Here is a 23216-nt window from a genome sequence, read left to right as displayed (position 1 = left end):
TGTTATTTATTTATGTATTTGTTACTTATACAGTGCCATATATGTACATGATACTTTACAAAGTCAATGAAGATGGAGGGTGAAATCCAGACTCGATAGAAGTAAATGGGAGTTTTGCCATTGATTTCAGTGAGGCCATGACTTCACCCATGTCTCTGCCCCAAAATGTTTACATGTCTAAGTTAAGATGAGAACAGCAGAAAACTGTTTAAATGGCTTCAAAATAGTAATATTAGCTGAAGTAAATAACCAGACTTGGTTTAAAGAAAAAAACCAACATCCCTATCCTTCATGTTCTCTTACTATTTTTTCTTCCTTCTTTCAGTGATGCTCTGTGCATAACCTTGGGCAACTTCCAAGCAGTGGGTCTGTCATGACAGAGAGCAGCTGTGCAGGAGATGCACACAGTTCACCCTGAGAGCTTGGAAGAAAGGGATACTGCTTTTGATGTCAGGAGTCACCCTTAGCTGTGAGCCAGGGATGAGGTCTAGGACTCCAGCAGGTGAAGAGACAGTAGATTAAAGTTCTCAGTGGCTGTGTTGGATCCAAGCTCAAGGACTTGAGATTTTCCATGTTAGCTTCCATCATCTATTTACTTCTCCTTGTTCCCTACACCTGTAGCACTATCTGCCACTCTCAGACTTTTTCACCCATCTTCAGGGTAAGCAATCCTGTGAGTGAGATAGGTAGTAAGACCAGGAGAGCAAGTGGGATGATTACTGCATTCAGGACCCTGAAGGAAGCTCCAGTCTTAGGGGGAGCGCCTGCCTTTGCTTCCTGCAGGTGCTGTCCTCCAATTTTCTTTCTCATTCCCACTCCTGGTCTCATTCCCACTCCTGGTCTCATTCCCAGGACTGATCAAGTTGCAGACTCTCTGGATGAATTAGGCTGAATATGTGTCAGCAGTCCTCAATAACATCAGCTGTGTCTTCTCCCTAAAACAGGAAGTAAAGACAATCAGAAAAATACGATCTAACTTCAAAAATTAAGGAGGTTTAGTTTAAAATGCACTGATTGGGTCTCTTACTGCTTGTATAAAAAAGTGCTTCAAAAATCTACTTTAGGCAATAATAAATATGACACAGAAACAGTACCAGTACATCTCAGCTGATAATCACTAACACAATAGAATGCATTGCATGATTAGTTACTATGAAAGAGCACTCAAGGGTACTTGTTAGTATGCTAAATATCTAGTTTCAGTTCTAATTAATTTAAGCTGACAACTCAAAAGTGCTGATGGGCTTTTGAATAAAAAAGAGCCTGAATGAGCCAACTAGGGCTTGATGTAGCTAGAGAGAGAGCGCAAGCACATCAGATCAAAGCAGAAGTGTCACATTTCATAGCAGTTTCTGAGATTCTGGCATTGAAATGACACTGATGTCACTAGTAGAACAAGTCCTATCACAGTGCTATGTCAGTCATAAATTAAAACTAAAAACAATTTCTGCTCAAAACAATGAATGAGTGATTGGTCTTTGTGATGGGGTCTACAGGCCCCACAATGAACCAGGGCTGGGAGTAGAGCAATACTGGGCAAGGATGACTCCACCCGTCAACAGGTGCAGGGCATGCTCCGAGCAGAGGGATGGTTTAAAAGGACCCTGGTTGGCCCGAGAAGGGGAAGGTGCTGTTTGCTGCACCAGGAAGCAAGGCTGATGCTGAGAGCTGTGTCAGAAGTGGCAGCAACTTTGTGAAGGTTGCTCTAGGATTTGGATTCTCCATTCTTTGGGAGCTAAAAGAGATTGAACAGGAGGCTGAGACACCAAGGATTATCCTCCTAAACCAGTGGCCGTCTTGCCCGAAACTGAGGAGCTCCAGACTGGTAGGAAGTGACCCAGGGGAAAACATAATTTGGGGTAGCTCAATAACTGGGCCAGATGTTTTGATAAACCCTTAGGGCCTTGAGTCAGGACCCAATAGAATGTGTAGGATTGGGTCCACCTCTGGGGGAGCAATCTGAGCATGTGCTGAGGGGGCAGTTTAAGGCTGCAGCCGGGGCACCCACTGGGATGACGAGGCTGGCAGAAACTGTACGACCACACCTTGACCTCTGGTCATTGGACCTTCCTGCAACAGAATTGAAAATGGATAAAGTGAATGGGCAGGGGATGGGTAAGAGCTTGTCCTGGGACATGGACACTGCTGGACCCAGACTGAAGAATTTCAATAACAAAAGTCTGCGACTGATCTAATTCTTCTTTGATCAGCACAGGTGAGGAGCACTAATGCCACCAAGTCTAAACCAATCCCTTTCCTTAGTTAGTGTACTCATACCAAGTTTGCTCAAAGTCATTTTTAGTTTTAAAGTGATGTATTCACTGTCATGGTACTGAGCAGTTTGTGTAAATGAGCAAAGGTAATGGCAAAAGGAGGAATGCAGGGTTGTGGTTCCTACTTAACATAGCTGTGTTTTGATGGGTGCTTTTTTCTTCTTGAGTTAATCAGCATCTCTATAAATAAAATGTACCCCATGGATGAGTCAAGATCTCTAGGTGTTGGGTTCTCTGCATATCCTATTCCCTCTCCTTTCTTTCCAATATTTGCTAGTGCCTCAGAAAAATGGATGCGATGTCCACACATTCCCCATCTTACATTTAAACTTTCTGTATTAAAGGTGGGCAAGTGAAAAAGTGAATCAAAATGTCTGGGATTAGGGAAGCAAAAGACCGATATCCTCTTGCAACTCCCATCAAAACCTTAAAATATGTCACGTTTCTAACAATTCTACTTGTGCCGCCTTTTCCGTTGCGCGCGCGCACACAAACGCAGGTTTTTTTGGGGGTAGTTTCTTCCCAAACTTCTGGTGTTCATAAGAGGTGTATCAGATACATTGACATCTTAGTTTGTGTGGTGATTTTGTTATGAATGAGGGTTTTTAAAGTTGTTGTTTCTGCTATAAGATGCCTCTGGCTCTTCTGCTTGGTTTTATAAAGTGCTTTTTCTTTAAGTTGCCAGCGACCTTTTGAGTTTTGGTGTATTCATTATGACAAAAACAGGGAAGATGGTAGCTGTGTATTCATTTTGATTTCTTTTCAAGACCAATGTTAGCCTGGCTATCCTTTCTTTGAGTTGCAAAACAGAATCTGAATTCCTTGGGTAAAATCCTGGCCCGAGGGGAATCAGTTTTTGAGTTTGATTGCATTTGTCACGAGCTGATTGCTCTTAGACTAGCTAGTGCCTCAACATAGGCAAAATATACTTCACTAAACAAGTGTTCCCCCAACTCTTGAAAGCTGAGCCTCCACTTCAGGAAAATGAAATCGATCACATCCTCTCTGTAACATCACTATACGTTAAAGGCCTATGTATTTTAATGTGTACATTGTCCATCATGGGATGGGCTATGCACATTTCACATTGGGAAGGCTCTTTTAGCAACCATAATATCTACAGCAGAGGTGTCAAACTCATTTCATGTGGCAGGTCTGCCACTTGACTTTGGACACATTCAGGAAAAATAATTGAAATAGAAATTAAAAACCATGTTGGTAAGTACTTACATTCACCCTTTTATTTATTGATATTTCCTTTTCTTCAGCTAGCCAGGCTGGGATATCTGCTCTCCAGCATTTTTCAGTGCCATTTTCCCTCGCCTGGACAAATACCTTTTTTCTGTCACTTATGCCTCTCTAGTGCCTCTTAAACAGACCAAGTGGTTCTTAATCTGCATGCGAGGCTTGGCATGATTGCTGTGCCAGAGTCTGGACTATGGGGTGTGATCTGTAGAACGCACCAGTGTGTTGTGCTCTAAGTCCTCTGTGTGGACCCTGCTGGCACACACAAAATGTTCCTTAGGGCATGTCATAAATATAAAGGGAAGGGTAAACCCCTTTGAAATCCCTCCTGGCCAGGGGAAAGCTCCTCTCACCTGTAAAGGGTTAAGAAGCTAAAGGTAACCTCGCTGGCACCTGACCAAAATGACCAATGAGGAGACAAGATACTTTCAAAAGCTGGGAGGAGGGAGAGAAACAAAGGGTCTGTGTCTGTCTGTATGCTGCGCTTGCCAGGGACAGAACAGGAATGGAGTCTTAGAACTTTTAGTAAGTAATCTAGCTAGGTATGTGTTAGATTATGATTTCTTTAAATGGCTGAGAAAAGAATTGTGCTGAATAGAATAACTATTTCTGTCTGTGTATCTTTTTTGTAACTTAAGGTTTTGCCTAGAGGGGTTCTCTATGTTTTTGAATCTAATTACCCTGTAAGATATATACCATCCTGATTTTACAGGGGGGATTTCTTTATTTCTATTTACTTCTATTTTTTATTAAAAGTCTTCTTGTAAAACACTGAATGCTTTTTCATTGTTCTCAGATCCAAGGGTTTGGGTTTGTGGTCACCTATGCAAATTGGTGAGGCTTTCTATCCAACATTTCCCAGGAAAGGGGGGGTGCAAGTGTTGGGAGGATTGTTCATTGTTCTTAAGATCCAAGGGTCTGGGTCTGTAGTCACCTAGACAAATTGGTGAGGCTTTTTACCAAACCTTGTCCAGGAAGTGGGGTGCAAGGTTTTGGGAAGTATTTTGGGGGGAAGGACGCGTCCAAACAGCTCTTCCCCAGTAACCAGTATTAGTTTGGTGGTGGTAGCGGCCTGTCCAAGGTGTAATATTTTGTACCTTGGGGAAGTTTTGACCTAAGCTGGTAAAGATAAGCTTAGGAGGTTTTTCATGCAGGTCCCCACATCTGTACCCTAGAGTTCAGAGTGGGGGAGGAACCTTGACAGGGCACATTGACATAGTCCTGTCGGAAAGAGGTCTACATCAATGTATACTAGGAGGGTCTACACAGGGGAGATAGAGCGCACTGGTGCTCTCCAAGTCGCACTCCTGTAGCATGTGTCGTCATGCTGTCTGGAGTGGCTTACAAACAGGAATGCCAACCTCAGGGTGTACTGTCAAGAAACAGGGCAGAGACCCCGAACTGGTTGTATGTTCTATAGTTAAATTTCACCAACCCAGTAACAAGTGTGACTTCCTAAAGCACTACAACAGTCTTACCATGGAGTCACAGACAGTCCACTTGAGCCTCTTGCTTGCCACCCAGGAAAGTTGGACTTAGTGATAGATGGTTGCTATATACCAAAGATCACAAGATACTCCAGGTTGCTTCCAGGCCCAAGAAACCAGTCACTTACCCCAGGTCAATTAATACCTTACATCTCTCACCAAAGACAATACTTGTAGCCAGTCCTGTAGTAAATGAATTAAAGATTTATTAACTAGTCATAAATTATTTATTACAATTTATTAGTTATTACAAGGTTAAAGCAGGCAAGCATATGTACACAAATGACTTAGTCTATGGTTTTAAAAGGTGACAGTGATAGTAATCTGTCAGCTCTGAATGTCTATTAGGGATAACCCAGGTTGACCCTGGAGATCTCTGCTTCTGTTTCGTAGCTTCAGCCCTGAGAGAGTCCAAACAGCCAAAGAGATGAAAAATTTTCTTGTCAGCTATTTTTATTTCCTTCTTCCAGAATTCAGGCTGATGGGACGAGCCCTTTTGCACATAGTCTCTTCATGGGCTCTAGGGTGTAATTAACAAAGTTCTTTGTGATGTCCCACAGTGGTCCCTTTAGTGTTTTGATAGCCATCTTCATGGGCAGGAGACGATCCCTCCTGACTGAGTGCACAGTTTCAGAGCAAACTTTTTTTTTACAGTTATAAAGCAAAAACATAAATATTACCTTTATAGCAAGTAATAAAGATATAAGTGAGATTAATGTATGCAGCAATTTACATGCATTTCATAAAGTCTAACACTAAACACTTTGTTATAAGTCTAGTACCTATCTTAACCCTACCAACACACAGGTGAAACAGACTGGTTTCCAGCAATGAATGTGTTAATGCTTGGCCAACGCCTAAAGCCTTGAAAAGAGCTGGCACTTGGTCTGCCACATCACGAAGTGGACTCTGGATTGTGCAGAAAAAGCCCAAAGATTCATGGGAAGTCCTTGGGCTGGATGAAATTGTTCTGTGGGCAGGATCCTGCCAGAAGGCTATACATTTGACAACCCTAGCTAAAGACGTGCTTTTAAAAAAAAAAAAAAAAAAAAATAGCCTGAGACAATGGAATGGTGTGTCAGCACCACCTGCCTTCCCACCTAGTCTTTTGTCCACAGGGGCATGCGGTACACTGTGGGAAATGCTGCATTAGACAGTTGGCAAAATAGCAACACAGAGCTGCGTATTTACCTGCAATCACTTTAATTTATCTATTTCAGATATGTGCATTGCCACTGCAATTTCTCTCCTTATGATTCTGATCTGTGCGATGGCTACGTATGGAGCATATAAGGTAATCGATACGATTAAACAAAAAGTTGATCTTCATCCACCTAAATCATTCTGCCTATGAAACTCCTAACAAGCAGTTAAAACCCTGTCTCCTAACATTTTTTGTTGTTTGTAAGATTTATATAACAATTTCATTTATCCTATGAGATTATAGGAAACCTTTACGTTTGTTGAGATCTGATTGTGTCAAGTGATGCCATGCTGATTGGGGGAATGCAAGACGAAGGCTGTCTCTACACCATGGAACTCACAGTGGCTCAGGTGTACCGCTGCAGCTGTGCCACTGTAAGGTCTCCCCCTGTAGCTGCCCTATGCCAGCAGGAGAGCTCCCCTAACGAGTGGTGGTAGCTATGTTGGCAGGAGAGCATCTCTCACCGACATAGCGCTGTTCACACCGGTGCTTTTGTCAGTGAAACTTTTGTTGGTCAGGGGTGTGGTTTTTTTCACACTTTTTCGACCGACAAAAGTTTTACCGACAAAAGTGCTAACGTAGACATAGCCTAAGATTGTCTAACTGTATTCATTGTCTGCAGTTTCAAATGTGAGATCTTTTGGTACAATATGGGCAAACTTTAAACGGAAATGGCCAAATCTTGGTTTTTATAAAAGTGAATGGACTTTTTTCCCATTTACTTCTCTGGAACTGGGATTTGTCTCAAAGAATGTATTTATATTAATCCCACTCAAAAGTTTGGTATTTTAGGAAGCCAAGTCAGTACTGTGTGATTGATTGATTTATTTTTTTTTATTATTATTTTTAAACCTGTTCCTGTATAAGTTCTCAGTAGACTCATACACTTTAATTTATCTCAGTTTTGCTGCCCAGCATCTTTGGCTGCATATCATAATTTTTAGCAGATTTAACAAGTAATCTTCCCCCTGGGAAACACAGTTAAAGAGTATTTCATTGCATTGTTAGTTCCACTGTGGATTTTTGAAACATAAGGAAATAATAGTTTTATGCTTTAACCTGAAACTGTTCTTTTTTTATATTTTTATAGCAACATGCAGCCTGGATCATCCCTTTCTTCTGTTACCAGATCTTTGACTTCGCCCTCAACACGCTGGTTGCCATCAGTGTGCTCGTTTATCCAAACACAATTCAAGACTATCTACGACAGCTGGTAAATCACTTTGAAGTGAACAGTCATTTTCATGATCTAGAGAAAACTTTGGAAACACATTTCATCCTGCATTCTAATCCAAGGCTTTTCCACTGACTTCCAGGACAGTCTTTGGCAAGTCATGCCCCCTCTCGGCTTTACTTTGCCAATCTGTAAAATGGGGTACTCGTTTACAGAGCCGCTGCTAGGTATAAGCAGACTAAACAATTGCTTAGAGCCCCAAGCAGCTCAAGGGAACCCCTTGTTTGCTTTTTATTATGTGTTTGGGGGTGGGTCAAAATGGGCTAGCACTGCCTCTGCTCATTTAATTACCTCACAGGAATGTTGGAAGGACTAATTAGTTAACATATTTGTATACTGTCTTGAAGTTTTACAGGGCTATATAAGTGTGAACGTGACTAAAAGGCAGGGTCGCCTGCAATAGCAGGTGACTGGATTTGATGATGGAAGCCACAAGCCAAATAGGGAGATCTCTCTAGATCTCTTAGAGAGATAAGTGGGTGAGAGGAATGAGTGGTGTCTGGTTCGTTGTTAGGCTGATGCACAATTACCATTCCTCACCCAGAAGTTTCTGGAGGATATGGTAGTTTTGAGCATGCTCAGTAGGTTCCCTATAGCTGGACTCCTAGACACCATAGTAGCTGCTTAATAAAAGGATATGTGACCTACGTGGGTTGGGAGAAGAAAAGCAGATTTTCTCTAACTTTGAATCATTTTGCAGCTGTCAGTTAACTTTCTAATGCAAAGAAGCACTGGCAGTGTTATAGAATGTTTTCCCTCCCAATTTCCTCTAACTACTTTCATTTTAATTGTATACCTTGAATGTTGTTTGATTTTATCCAAATTGTCTTAGTTAAATTGTTTTCACTGATATAGTTCACCAACTCTTTTTATATATATATATAACTGTGATGATGGGGAAAGGGTCATCTATATTTTGCTAGACTCAGTTTTGTATTTTTCTTGTAACAGGGCTTTTCATATATATACTTAATACTGATTGGTGGGTTAATTAGTTAGCTGACTAGCTAATTGAATAGTTCCACAGTCCAGCAGATGAGGAGAAAAAGTCTTCATGAATTCCAGTTGGAGATTTCTGCAAGCAAGAGGAGAGATATTGTTGCAGTGCTTTTGACACAGCAGACTGTACAGAGTTGGTGAATAAAGACTAATTTGGGGGGAACTCAATCTAATATGTCAGAGGGATAAATACCGGAGAGGGAGAGGAATTATTTAAGCTCAGTACCAATGTGGATACAACAACAAATGGATATAAACTGGCCACCAGGAAGTTGAGGCTTGAAATTAGACAAAGGTTTCTAACCATCAGAGGAGTGAAGTTCTGGAATAGCCTTCCAAGGGAAGCAGTGGGGGCAAAAGATCTATCTGGCTTTAAGATTAAACTCGATAAGTTTATGGAGGAGATGATATGATGGGATAACATGGTTTTGGTAATTAAATATTCATGGTAAATAGGCCCAATGGCCTGTGATGGGATATTAGATGGGATGGGATCTGAGTTACCCAGGAAAGAATTTTCTGTAGTATCTGGCTGATGAATCTTGCCCATATGCTCAGGGTTTAGCTGATTGCCATATTTGGGGTCGGGAAGGAATTTTCCTCCAGGGCAGATTGGAAGAGGTCCTGGAGGTTTTTCGCCTTTCTCTGTAGCATAGGGCATGGGTCACTTGCTGGAGGATTCTCTGCTTCTTGAAGTCTTTAAACGACAATTTGAGGACTTCAATAGCTCAGACATAGGTGAGAGGTTTTTCGGAGGAGTGGTGGGTGAGATTCTGTGGCCTGCGTTGTGCAGGATGTCAGACTAGATGATCATAATGGTCCCTTCTGACCTAAATATCTGTGAATCTATGAATAAGTTTTTGGAACTCTGAGTTACTTCTCACTGTGTTTGTGTGGGTTAACCTCTTTAGATTTACTAAAAAAAAGGACTTGTGGCACCTTAGAGACTAGCCAATTTTGTTTGAGCATAAGCTTTCGTGAGCTACAGCTCACTTCATCGGAAGCATTCAGTGGAAAAAATCCGATGAAGTGAGCTGTAGCTCACAAAAGCTTATGCTCAAACAAAATTGGCTAGTCTCTAAGGTGCCACAAGTACTCCTTTTCTTTTTGCAGATACAGACTAACATGGCTGCTACTCTGAAACCTGTCTTTAGATTTACTGTTTCTTTTGTTTATATTTATATATAACTGTGAAGATAATGTTTGTGGATGATCAAGTAGCCTGGTTCTGTAATAGAAATTAAGCCTGCCTATCTATCTATCCTATCTATCTATCCTATCTATCTATCCTATCTATCTATCCATCATTGTAAGATCTTATGAAGTTGGTACTTAATTCTTAAATTCATTCCTTTTTGTTCTTTTTGACCTTGTGCAATCTTTGCTGAAAACCCTCAATTACTGAATTCTGAGTCACCATGTACTTTTCTATAGGAGTTCTGTTTAAGCACTAGGACACTGGTTCTCAAATTTTTGTACCGGTGGCCCCTTTCACATAGCAAGCCTCTGACTGTGACACCCACCCCCCTTTATAAATTAAAAACACTTTTTTTATATATGTTTAACACCATTATAAATGCTGGCGGCAAAGCCAGGTTTGGGGTGGAAGCTGACAGCTTGCAACCCACCCCCAATGTAATTACCTCATGACCCTCTGAGGGGTCCCGACCCCCAGTTTGAGAACCCCTGCACTACGAGAAGGGCAGTGAAGTAAGCTCTAGCCACCGAAAGGTTACAGGACTGGAAGGGGGACCTTGTGTCATTATGTTCCTAAACATCATTAGCATTATTTTATGTTGGAGAAGGAGTATATTGAGAGAAGCAGATGGTTAGAGGATTGATATTGGATTCAGAATCATTGGTTGAAATCAGCCCAGCTCGGTTATTATTTCATGACTATTTGGTTGCCTGTGTGAATGGACTTGGTGGTTTCAGCCCAGATTCTAGTGGGCAAGAGTTTGCATCACAAAAAGCAACTGTTCCATTTGGCACCTTCATTGTTAGGTGTCTCAGGAGAAAGTCTGGGGGCAGAGAGTTTGTTACTAGAAAATGTTATTGCAAAATTTAACTGGCTGAACACTGTTTGCCCTGATCTATGCAAGACAGCCAATCAGCCAGCATCATATGAGCCAATGTGCTTCTCAAACCCTAATGTTATCTTGTGATGACGAGCCTTGAATGGGCTGACCTATTCACACCCCAAGAGTTGGCCCCTCCAGGTCAGGGTTGAGACAGAGTTACAGAGCACTGAGCGGAAACTTAGTTTGCAGCTGTCTCACAAAATTTACCTGGAAAAATTGAATTCAAATTGGCTTGGATATGAATTCTGTCACTGGATGGAAAACTAGCTAGAGAACTGTAAATAAAGAGTAATGAGAAGCAGCAGGCAGAGTAATGATGAACACTAATGTACCAAGTCGTGGGAGGTGGCATTCTATCAAGTCAATGAGTGGGGTATCACAGGAATCTTGCTCTCCTAAATATCCTCTGTAGTGATCTGGATGCAGGAGTACAGGCCATTTTAAAGAAATTCACAGATGAAATTACACTTGGAAGTGAAGGCAGAAGAATAAGTCAAACGACAAATAGATTACAAACGTGGGTGGGAAATAACAAAATAAGATTCAGCTTGGAAAAATTTAAGTCAGTGCATGTATGATAGAAGAAAAAATAATCCAAACCACAGATGCAGTGGAGGGGAAGTACCTGGAGAGAGCCCTAATGATTGAGAAAAAAGACTGTCAAAGAGAGAAGGAAAGAGAACTTCTATGCTCCTCCTCTTCGATTTAAGAGAGACAAAGCTATTAACTGTATAGGTTATTTTACAGAAAAATGGATGCCAAAGTGTTACAAACAATGCTGGTATATGCTATATGTTTGTCTTTTAAAACTATCGGGGATGTGATTTTTGTGGTGTGTGTGTGTGTGTGGATGGATTGAGAGGGCTTGGCAAACATGGTTAGGAGAAGGGGCATAGAAGCCCCAGCTTCCCATGTGTAGGGAATGGGAATAGCTTGTTTAATCTGTTTTTTTATTAGTGTTGATTTTTGTCTCTGAATATTTTCATATCTGTTTTTGTGCGAAACCCTGTGGTCTTGGTGTGTGCTTAGTAGTATTAGAGATGTAATTTGCCATGCTGGCAAAGTATTCTCTTACAGAATTCCAGAAAACTAGCAGGAAACATACATGTGCTTTTGCTATTTTCATCACCTTTTAGTTACAAAAGGATTTATTTGTCTACATTCTTGGAAATGACACTAATATTTTAAAAAAAAAATTTGGAGAGACTCTTCAGACTCCCTCCCCTCCTAAAGCATCTAGTGCTGCTCTTGGAGAGACAATACTGGACTAGATGGATGATGGGTGTTATACAGTGTGGCAATTCCTACCTTTATTTCACCTCCCAGCCACAAGAACTTCATCTCTCTCTTGCTTGACTGGTTACAGGTCTATGGATAAAAGTGATAGGATAAAAAAAAAAAGCTACATCATTTTTTAATCAAGCAGTCATGCAGCCCAACAGACTACATTCAGTGGCTGTACCTTTATTTGTATTGCTCTGGTGAATTGAAAGGTGTGGAACCAGCAGGTGCACAGGACCCACTCCTGTGAGGTTCTTAGGGCTCCAAGTTGCCACTCCCCTCAGAGGAGGTCCAAAGTTTGTAGCTGGTTTGTGGGATTCTTACCTGGCATCCCCCTCTGTGCCATTACCTGTGGACAGTGCTTGTTTTTTAGGTTGCATTCAGTTTGACAAATATTCTCAGCCTGATTCTCATTTACAGTAAGGCCTCTCTCATAACTGCTCTGGCAGCATAAAGGGTGACTGTAAAGTGGCAGTGAATTCATGCTCACTTTAAGGTCCCTTTACATAGCCAGAGCAGAGAACAGGTACCTTAATATAAATGAGAATTAGGTTGTCTGTCATATTCCTGCACTAGATATAGACTGTGTACAGAGTTTGCTTCTTAGCCCTGGTCTACACTACGCGTTTAGGTCGAATTTAGCATAGTTAGATCGATTTAGCCCTGCACCCGTCCACATGACGAAGCCATTTTTGTCGACTTAGTGCTAAAATCAACCTCGCTGGGTTGAATTTGGGGTAGTGTGGATGCAATTCGACAGTGTTGGCCTCCGGGAGCTATCCCAGAGTGCTCCATTGTGACCACTCTGGACAGCACTTTCAACTCAGAAGCACTAGCCAGGTACACAGGAAAAGCCCCGTGAACTTTTGAATTTCATTTCCTGTTTGGCCAGCGTGGCAAGCTCATCAGCACAGGTGACCATGCAGTCCCAGAATCGCAAAAGAGCTCCAGCACAGACCGAACGGGAGACACTGGATCTGATCGCTGTATGGGGAGTCGAATCCGTGCTATCAGAACTGTGTTCCAAAAGACGAAGTATCAAAATATTTGAAAAAATCTCCAGGGGCATGATGGACAGAGGCTACAACAGGGACCCGCAGCTGTGCTGCGTAAAAAATTAAGGAGCTCAGGCAAGCCTACCAAAGAGGCAAATGGCAACTCCAGGTCAGAGCCCCAGACATGCCACTTCTATGATGAGCTGCATGCAATTCTAGGGGATGCCCCTACCACTACCCGACCCCTGTACGTGGACTCCTGCAAGGGGGGAGTCTCATGCAACAAGGATGAGGATTTTGGGGATGAGGAAGATGAGATGGAGGATGAAACAGTTTTCCACGATAGCCAGGAACTGTTTATCACTCTGGAGCCAATACCCTCGCAACCCAGGTTCACGGAACATGAAGCCAGAGAAGGCGCCTCTGGTGAGTGTACCTTTGTAAATATAATGCATGGTTTAAAAGCAAGCGTGTTTAATGATTGATTTTCCCTGAAGACTTGGGATGCATTCGTGGCTAGTACAGCTACTGGAAAAGTCTGTTAACGTGTCTGGGGATGGAGCGGAAATCCTCCAGGGACATCCTCAGGAGAGCTTCATGGAGGTACTCCCAAAGCCTTTGCAAAAGGTTTCTGGGGAGGGAGCCTTATTCCGTCCTCCATGGTAGTAGGACACTTTACCATGCCAGGCCAGTAGCACGTAGTCTGGAATCATTGCATAACAAAGCATGGCAGCGTATGGTCCCAGTGTTTGCTGGCATTCAAGCAACATCTGTTCTTTATCTCTCTCTGTTATCCTCAGGAGAGTGATATCATTCACGGTCACCTGGTTGAAATAGGGGAATTTTATTAAGGGGACATTCAGAGGTGGCCATTCCTGCTGGGCTGTTTGCCTGTGGCTGAAAAGACATCATCCCCGCCGTTAGCTACGCGGTGGGGGGAGGGTTGAAGCGATCATGCCAGAGAACTGGGTGTGTGTATGTGGGGGGGGGTATGGGAAATGAGGTATGTGGGTGCTTGGTATGGGAAATGAGGGCGCTGCTGTTTGAAACCATTCCCACATGTTATGAAGGTTGAAGAAGCCAAAAAACTGTGGCTTACCATGGCTGCCTGCAAGCCGAATTCTGTTGCCCGGCCCTGCATGTGTGATCTCTCACACCAAACCAGCAGGCCCTCAATATAAGAGACAAAATGTGACCTTGTACCAAAAGCACACGTGCTATGTAATGTTAACAGCTTGATTCACTGTGAAAGTCTACCCATTGTTCTCTAAAATGTCTTTTTAAATACTACTCTCCCTTTTTTTCCTCCCGCAGCTGCAAATGTTTCAACGCTCCCCTTATCTCCGTCCCAGAGGCTAGCGCAGATAAGAAGGCGAAAAAAACGCTCTCACAATGAAGTGTTCTCTGAGCTCATGCAGTCCTCCCTCACTGAAAGAGCTCAGTAGAATGCATGGAGGCAAACAATGTCAGAGTCCAGGAAAGCGGGAAATGAACGCGAGGACAGGAGGGATGAGCAAGAGGAGAGGAGGCGGGAGCAAGATGAGAGGAGGCAGGATGCAATGCTGAGGCTACCGTATGATCAAACTGATAAGCTCCAGCATACGGTTGAGCTGCAGGAAAGGCAGCAGGAGCACTGACCGCCACTGCAGCCCCTGTATAACCGCCCTCCCTCCTCTCCAAGTTCCATAGCCTCTTCACCAGATGCCCAAGAATGCGGGAGGGGGCTCCAGGCACCCAATCACTCCACCCCAGAGGACTGCCCAAGCAACAGAAGGCTGGCATTCAATAAGTTTTTTTGAAGTGCAGTGTGGCCTTGTCCTTTCCTCCTCCCTTCCTCCACCACCCCATCCCTCCTGGGCTACATTGGCGGTTATCCCCCTATTTGTGTGATGAATTAATAAAGAATGCATGAATTTGAAACAACAAGGATTTTATTGCCTCTGCAAGCGGTGATCGAAGGGGGAGGGGGAAGGTGCTTAGCTTACAGAAAAGTAGAGTGAACCCCCGGGGGGCTCCATCAAGGAGAAACAAACAGAACTTTCACACCGTAGCTTGGCAGTCATGAAACTGGTTTTCAAAGCTTCTCTGATGCGCAGCATGCCCTGCTGTGCTCTTCTTACTGCTCTGGTGTCTGGCTGCGCGTAATAAGCGGCCAGGTGATTTGCCTCAACCTCCCACCCCACTATAAACATCTCCCCCTTACTCTCACAGATATTGCGGAGCACACAGCAAGCAGCAATAACAATGGGAATATTGGTTTTGCTGAGGTCTAACCGAGTCAGTAAATTGTGCCAGCATGCTTTTAAATGTCCAAATGCACATTCTACCACCATTCTGCACTTGCTCAGCCTATAGCTGAACTGCTCCTTACTACTGTCCAGGGTGCTTGTGTATGGCTTCATGAGCCATGGCATTAAGGGGTAGGCTGGGTCCCCAAGGATAACTATAGGCATTTCAACATCCCCAATGGTTATATTCTGGTCTGGAAAGTAAGTCCCTTCCTGCAGCTGTTGAACCAGACCAGAGTTCCTGAAGATGCGAACATCATGTACCTTTTCCCTGCCATCCCACGTTGATGTCGGCGAAATGTCCCTTGTGATCCACCAGTGCTTGCAGCACCATTGAAAAGTACTCTTTGCGGTTTATGTACTGGCTGCCAAGGTGCTCCGGTGCCAAGGGATATGGGTTCCGTCTATTACCCCACCACAGTTAGGGAATCCCATTGCAGCAAAGTCATCCACTATGACCTGCACATTTCCCAGAGTCACTACCCTTGATAGCAGCAGCTCAGTGATTGCACTGGCTACTTGGATCACAGCAGCCTCCACAGTAGATTTGCCCACTCCAAATTGATACCCAACTGACTGGTAGCTGTCTGGCATTGCAAGCTTCCAGAGGGCTATCACCACTCGCTTGTGAACTGTGAGGACTGCTCTCATCTTTGTATTCTTGTGCTTCAGGGCAGGGGAAAGCAAGTCACAAAGTTCCATGAAAGTGCCCTTACGCATGTGAAAGTTTCGCAGCCACTGGGAATCATCCCAGACCCGCAATACTATGCGGTCCCACCAATCTGTGCTTGTTTCCCGGGCCCAGAATCTGTGTTTCACGGCATGAGCATGCCCTATTGCCACGAGGATGCCCAAATTGCTGGGGCCCGTACTTTGAGAGAAGTCTGTGTCCATGTTCTCATCACTCTTGTCACCGCACTGCTGTCACCTCCTCACTTGCTTTTGCGGGTTCTGGTTCTGCACGTACTGCAGGATAACTGCTGCGGTGATCTCCATGCTTGCCGTGGTATGGTGTCTGCAGGAGAGCAGAGTTGCAGCAGAAATGGTGGTTGACGACAGATGCCACGAGAATAGATATTTATAGAGAATGAGAGGACCTGCGAGGGGGTTCATGAGAGCAGAGTTGCAGCAGAAGCATTGGAGGATGATGGTTAGCACAGAGCACATTTCCCGAGGAACACACATACCCGGGACCCCATAACAGACAACATGGAGAAATTTGCCATTGAGACAATAACAGCAGAGCAGAATTGCAGCGGAATCACTGGATGATGACGGTTAGCAGTCCTACCACACCGTCTGCTGAAAGCCATATGGTGTCCACATGGGGGGAAAAAAGCGCAAAATGATTGTCTGCTGTTGCTTTCACGGAGGGAGGAGCGACTGATGACGCGTACCCAAAACCACCTGCAACAATGTTTTTGCCCCATCAGGCGTTGGGAGCTTAACCCAGAATTCCAATGGGCGGCAGAGACTGTGGGATAGCTACCCACAATGCAATGCTCCAAAAGTCGACGCTAGCCACGGTACTGTGGATGCACTCCACCGACTTAATGCACTTAGTGGGGACACACACAATCGACTGTATACAATCGCTTCTATAAAAATCGACTTCTATAAATTCAACCTAATTTCATAGTGTAGACGTATCCTTAGTAAGATACCACATGTGTTCATCGTAAGGTCCTTAACCACTGTCAGGTTTGGCTGAGGTTAGCTTAAGGTAGGTATTTTTACACACTGCCACCTAGTGGCTGAACAGTATAATACAGCTTAGCATTGCATCACATCTCCGCTTAAGTTTTACATCCCTACCATTTACACTCTCATGCTCTCTTTGTCTGTTAAGTGTCTCTGAATCATACTAGCTTTCTAATTATATGACTTGAACACATAACTTGATTATCTGGCTGTCCATTATTTACAACAGGCTGTGGTTGGTTTGGAATCTTTGAGTCGTCTTATTCTGATCCACCATCTTTAGAGCTGGCTCTGATTGTTCTTTCTGAGGAACAAACTGTAGCTATCAGCTGTTTCTGTTGAATTCTCTGCTGTTAGTCTCAGCCGCATACGATATGGACAATGAATTCTTTTTCTCCATGACAGCTGGAGTTGTCCTTCCTTTTTCTTTGTCCAATTTGACATACACACAGTCACCAGGTTCTAGACCCGGCAGTTTGCTAACTAAGCGATGTCTGTTGTAAAAGCAGGAGTGGGATGGGGCATGCTCGGGGGAGGGGGCAGAAAGAGGCGGGGTGGGAAGAGGCAGGGGTAAGGGTTTGGGGGAAGAGATGGAGTGAGGGCGGGGCCTGGGCCTGGGCCTGAGCATCCCTGGACAAAGAAAAAAGCCAGCACCTATGTGCTGGACTATATCCAGTAAAAGGCTGGCCTTACCATGAGGCGAACTGAGGTGGCTGCCTTAGGTGCCAGACTCTGGGAGGCACCACTAGGACCCAGACTCTGGGGGGCACCACTAGGACCCAGAGTGTAGAAAATTGTCTGCTGCTGGTGCATATGTATTCTCTCTGCTCTAGATGCACAGAGATGGTGGAGTGCTGGGCTGGAGGAAGGAGGGTACAAGAGACATAGGCAGGCAGGAGAAAAGGTGAGAATGTATAACAGAAAGCAGCAGGAGCTGCAGGGAGAGATAGGAGGAGGAGCAGCCTCTTATGTACTTCTCTAGCACCCCCAGAAGCCTGGACTGATTAAGACCAGCTTCTCAGGGAGTTTCCTATTTCCTGCTGCTTCCCTGAACCCACTTGAGAAGAACAGGCAGTCAACTGAAGTAGTAGGAGCCAATTAGGCCCTTAAGATGCTGATATCTTCCCTCACTCAGGCCCTGCTACCAGTCTGCTTATTTGTCCCCTTCAATTGAGTGTTGAGAGCCATTATAGATGGCACAGAACAGCAGTCATGAGTGACAGAAGAAAATGCCCCTCTGGGGCAGCATTCAGAAAAAGCAAGCAAGCAAAGGAAGCTTTTCTATCTAAGCAGGAAGGAGGTCTCCTGAGATATATAGGCACACATGTTCATGGTGAGCCTTCCAGCCCCAGTGAGGATGTAGGTGGTGAGGAGATGCCTGATCTTCCAGTTAGTCAGAGTGCAGGTGACCCGGCAGCTACTGCAGCATCCATATCTCCATCTCAAATGGATGTAACCATGCACATTCCTGAAGAAAAGTGTAGATCAGAGAAGAGCGTGGTGGAGGCGCAAGAAACAGCTGCCGCTGAGTTTAGTTCCTTAAGTCTAGATGATTCAGGACTGTGGACCCACTTGAGCAGTAGCCTGAGAGACTTCCTTGTACTGCATGGGCCACAGCAAGTGGAAAACTTTCATGTTCCCCCGATACAATGAAAATAGAAGTTTCCATCCAACACATTACTGACGTGAAATCCCCAATGGTGACAAAGTGGAGAGGCCATGGCTTATGTACTCAAAAACCCAGAATGCTGCATACTGTTTATGTTGCAAACTCTTCCAGTCTAATGTTCCAGCCACATTGGGTTCCACAGGAACAAAGGACTGGAAAAATCTGGCTAGAAATCTGGCATGCATTGAGAAGGCAGCAAATCACCAGAGAGCATTCCATAGTTGGAAAGAGCTTGAGATGAGACTAAAGGTTAAAGGCCACCATAGATGATCAGCATCAACAGAAGATTGCATCAGAATCTCTTTACTGGCAAAATGTTCTGAAAAGGCTCATTGCCATTGTGAGAATGCTTGCTACCCAAAACCTAGCACTGCGTGGCACTTCAGATCAGCTGTATGTGCCAAACCATGGAAACTTCCTTAAAATTGTGGAGCTGATGGCGGAGTTTGATGCTGTACTCCAGGAGCATCTAAGAAGAGTCACCACCCAAGAAATGTATGCACACCACTACTTTGGGAAAAACAATTCAAAATGAGATCATACTGTGACAGTGCACCCCATAAGGCTTTATGGAAATATGCTTATGAATGTATATATGACATAACTGGAATATGTTTTATGCTACATATGCCATGTAACATATCTCTTTAAAGATTCTACTGAATCTATTAATCCTGTTTGGATGGATGTATCATTTTTGTATTCAAAGTTATGAATATTGGCTGTGTACTTGCTTGCTTTTTAAGTAGCCTTAGTAAAGATTTTGGTCAGTTTCTTGAGAAAGGAATGTGTAAATTAAGTACCTAGTCAAGAAGCACTTAACGAACAATGGATCTTGAAAGGTTCCAATCCACATAAGAAGTCTACATGAGGACGTTCAAGGTAGCATGTGAACAGTGGCTGGTACCTGTAAAAACTGAATCATGCATGGACATATGACTTGCCCAGGTGACTCCAAAACTCCATCTTGGAGCTGGACTTTGCATAGGAGAGAGGAGGGGGATATCCACCTACAAGAGAGAGTCTATTTAAACCCCTGGGAGACCCCTCCATTTTGTCTTCAGTGGCTCAAGTGATAGCCTCTCCACCATTGATACACCATTGCTGACTTCAGATCTGCCACAATCTTCTGTTTGACTTTTGTTGCCAGTAACTGTATGTGTGACAGGCTGGATCACAGAAACCCCCTTGGGGCTGCCAACTGATGTGCCAAGACTATTTCTGCCCCTGCTTTCCCTGCCCCAAGGATACCCGAAAGAAACTGGAACAAAGGACAGTAACTATGGGGGGTGTGAGTGATTGCTGGACCCAGACTAGAAGGAGACTAATCTATAAAAAGGAAGCTTACTGGAATTCCCCTGTGGGTGAGGTTTTATCGGTATTCAGTTTTCTTACGGTATTAAACATAGACTTGCATATTCTATTTTATTTTGCTTGGTAATTCACGTTCTGTGTCCTATTACTTGGAACCACTTAAATCCTACTTTCTGTATTTAATAAAATCACTTTTTACGTATTAATTAACGCAGAGTACTTGGGGGCGCAAACAGCTGTGCATACCTCTTTATCAGTGTTACAGAGGGTGAGCAATTTGAGTTTACCCTGTATAGGCTTTATACAGGGTAAAACGGATTTATTTGGGGTTTGGACCCCATTGGGAGTTGGGCATCTGAGTGTTAAAGACAGGAACGCTACTTAAGCTGCTTTCAGTTTATGCCTACAGCTGTTAGGGGATGTGGTTCAGACTGGGTCTGGGTTTGCAGCAGGCCACTGGGTCTGGCTCAAACCAGGCAGGGCACTGAAGTCCCAAGCTGGGAGGGCAGGGAAAGCAGGGGCAGAAATAGTCTTGGCACATCAGTTGGCAGCCCCAAGGGGGTTTCTGTGATCCAGCCTGTCACACATACAGTTACTGGCAACAAAAGTCAAACAGAAGATTGTGGCAGATCTGAAGTCAGCAAGGATATTCTGGACTGCACACCTGCATCTAGTGAGGCTGCTGAATTTTTTTAATGTAATTCAAAGCATCTATGTATTTTTCTCTGCATCAATTCATCGATGGCAAATTTTGAAGCAACATCTGGGAACATCCTCTCTGACACTGGATGCCACACGATGGGAAGGTCGAGTGGAGACGATAAAGCCGATCAAACAACCAAATTGGGAAGATAGATGATGCCATAGTTGCCATTGTGGAGGATAATGCTATGACAGGAACTGTTCATGAGAGAACAGTGGCAGAGGGAAATGGAATCACCAGAAACATACATAACTTCAAATTTATGTGGCTTAGTGTTGTGGCATGACATACTGTTTGAAATAAATGTTGTAAGCAAGAGACTCCAAAGTGTTATCTGGAGCAATGGAACAACTGAATAAAGCAAAGTCATACCTACAGTCTTACCGGTCAGATGAGGGATTTCAGAACGTTCTGAAGAGTGCACAGAAGTTGGCAGAGGAACTTCACACTGAAGCTATTTTCCCACCCATTCAAGACTACAAGAGTCACTGAAGAAGTAGATGACAGTTTGATTACGAGGCACGGATAATCCCATAAGAGACTCCAAACAACAATTCAAAATTGAATTCTTTAACCAGATGCTAGATTGTGCAATGCAGTCAGTTGAACGTTTCATGCAGCTCAAGGAACACAGCAGTATATTTGGTATGTTGTATGATATTCCAAAACTCCTCACGCTATCCGAAGAAGACCTACACTAGAGACAATGCAGGGCACTAGAGACAGTGACACATGATGACATGCACGATATTGATGCGAGTGATTTAGGTGATGAACTGAAAGCCTTCTCAAGATACATTTCAGCAGGATCAACTCCAAAGGCTCTTAGAATCATAGAATATCAGGGTTGGAAGGGACCTCAGGAGGTCTAGTCCAAACCCCTGCTCAAAGCAGGACCAATCCCCAATTAAATCATCCCAGCCAGGGCTTTGTCAAGCCTGACCTTAAAAATATCTAAGGAAGGAGATTCCACCACCTCCCTAGGTAACGCATTCCAATGTTTCACCACCCTCCTAGTGAGAGAGTTTTTCCTAATATCCAACCTAAACCTCCCCCACTGTAACTTGAGATCATTACTCCTTGTCCTGTCATCTTCTACCACTGAGAATAGTCTAGAACCATCCTCTTTGGAACTACCTCTCAGGTAGTTGAAAGCAGCTATCAAATCCCCCCTCATTCTTCTCTTCTGCAGGCTAAACAATCCCAGTTCCCTCAGCCTCTCCTCATAAGTCATGTGTTCCAGACCCCTAATCATTTTTGTTGCCCTTCACTGGACTCTCTCTCTAATTTTTCCACATGCTTCTTGTAGTGTGGGGCCCAAAACTGGACACAGTACTCCAGATGAGGCCTCACCAATGTCGAATACAGGGGAATGATCACGTCCCTCGATCTGCTGGCTATGCCCCTACTTATACATCCCAAAATGCCATTGGCCTTCTTGGCAACAAGGGCACACTGTTGACTCATATCCAGCTTCTCGTCCACTGTCAACCCCTAGGTCCTTTTCCGCAGAACTGCTGCCTAGCCATTCGGTCCCTAGTCTGTAGCAGTGCATTGGATTCTTCTGTCGTAAGTGCAGGACCCTGCACTTATCCTTGTTGAACCTCATCAGATTTCTTTTGGCCCAATCCTCCAATTTGTCTAGGTCCCTCTGTATCCTATCCCTACCTGCCACCGTATCTACCACTCCTCCTAGTTTAGTATCATCCGCAAATTTGCTGAGAGTACAATCCACACCATCCTCCAGATCATTCATGAAGATATTGAACAAAACCGGCCCCAGGACCGACCCCTGGGGCACTCCACTTGATCCCGGCTGCCAACTAGACATGGAGCCATTGATCACTACCCGTTGAGCCCGACAATCTAGCCAACTTTCTACCCACCTTATAGTGCATTCATCCAGCCCATACTTCTTTAACTTGCTGACAAGAATACTGTGGGAGACCGTGTCAAAAGCTTTGCTAAAGTCAAGAAACAATACATCCACTGCTTTCCCTTCATCCACAGAACCAGTAATTTCATCATAGAAGGTGATTAGATTAGTCAGGCATGACCTTCCCTTGCTGAATCCATGCTGACTGTTCTTGATCACTTTCCTCTCGTGTAAGTGCTTCAGGATTGATTCCTTGAGGACATGCTCCATGATTTTTCCGGGGACTGAGGTGAGGCTGACTAGCCTGTAGTTCCCAGGATCCTCCTCCTTCCCTTTTTTAAAGATGGGCACTACATTAGCCTTTTTCCAGTCGTCTGGGACTTCCCCCGATCGCCATGAGTTTTCAAAGATAATGGCCAATGGCTCTGTAATCACAGCCGCCAACTCCTTTAGCACTCTCAGATGCAACGTATCCGGCCCCATGGACTTGTGCACGTCCAGCTTTTCTAAATAGTGCCTAACCACTTCTTTCTCCACAGAGGGCTGGCCACCTACTCCCCATGCTGTGTTGCCCAGCGCAGCAGTCTGGGAGCTGACCTTGTTCATGAAGACAGAGGCAAAAAAAGCATTGAATACATTAGCTTTTTCCACATCCTCTGTCACTAGGTTGCCTCCCTCATTCGGTAAGGGGCCCACACTTTCCTTGGCTTTCTTCTTGTTGCCAACATACCTGAAGAAACCCTTCTTGTTACTCTTAACATCTCTTGCTCGCTGCAGCTCCAGGTGTGATTTGGCCCTCCTGATTTCATTCCTACATGCCCGAGCAATATTTTTATACTCTTCCCTGGTCATATGTCCAATCTTCC

The 23216-nt window shown here is 44.1% G+C and overlaps 1 protein-coding gene across 1 annotated transcript in view; it reads left to right on the top strand.

Moving 5' to 3' along the window:
• LAPTM4B (lysosomal protein transmembrane 4 beta) overlaps window positions 1-23216 on the top strand; it is a 126721-nt gene that overhangs the window by 36672 nt on the left and 66833 nt on the right. The window contains exons 3-4 of the mRNA XM_073330500.2: window positions 6226-6299; window positions 7300-7422. Of these exons, the coding sequence (XP_073186601.1) occupies window positions 6226-6299; window positions 7300-7422 (197 nt within the window). The remainder of the gene's footprint in view (window positions 1-6225; window positions 6300-7299; window positions 7423-23216) is intronic.

This window comes from Lepidochelys kempii, chromosome 2 (genome assembly GCF_965140285.1).
Source record: "Lepidochelys kempii isolate rLepKem1 chromosome 2, rLepKem1.hap1, whole genome shotgun sequence".
In the NCBI taxonomy this organism is placed as follows: domain Eukaryota; kingdom Metazoa; phylum Chordata; order Testudines; family Cheloniidae; genus Lepidochelys; species Lepidochelys kempii.
The sequence above is the reverse complement of the archived record's forward strand: the minus strand, read 5'-3'. Positions and strand labels throughout refer to the sequence as shown.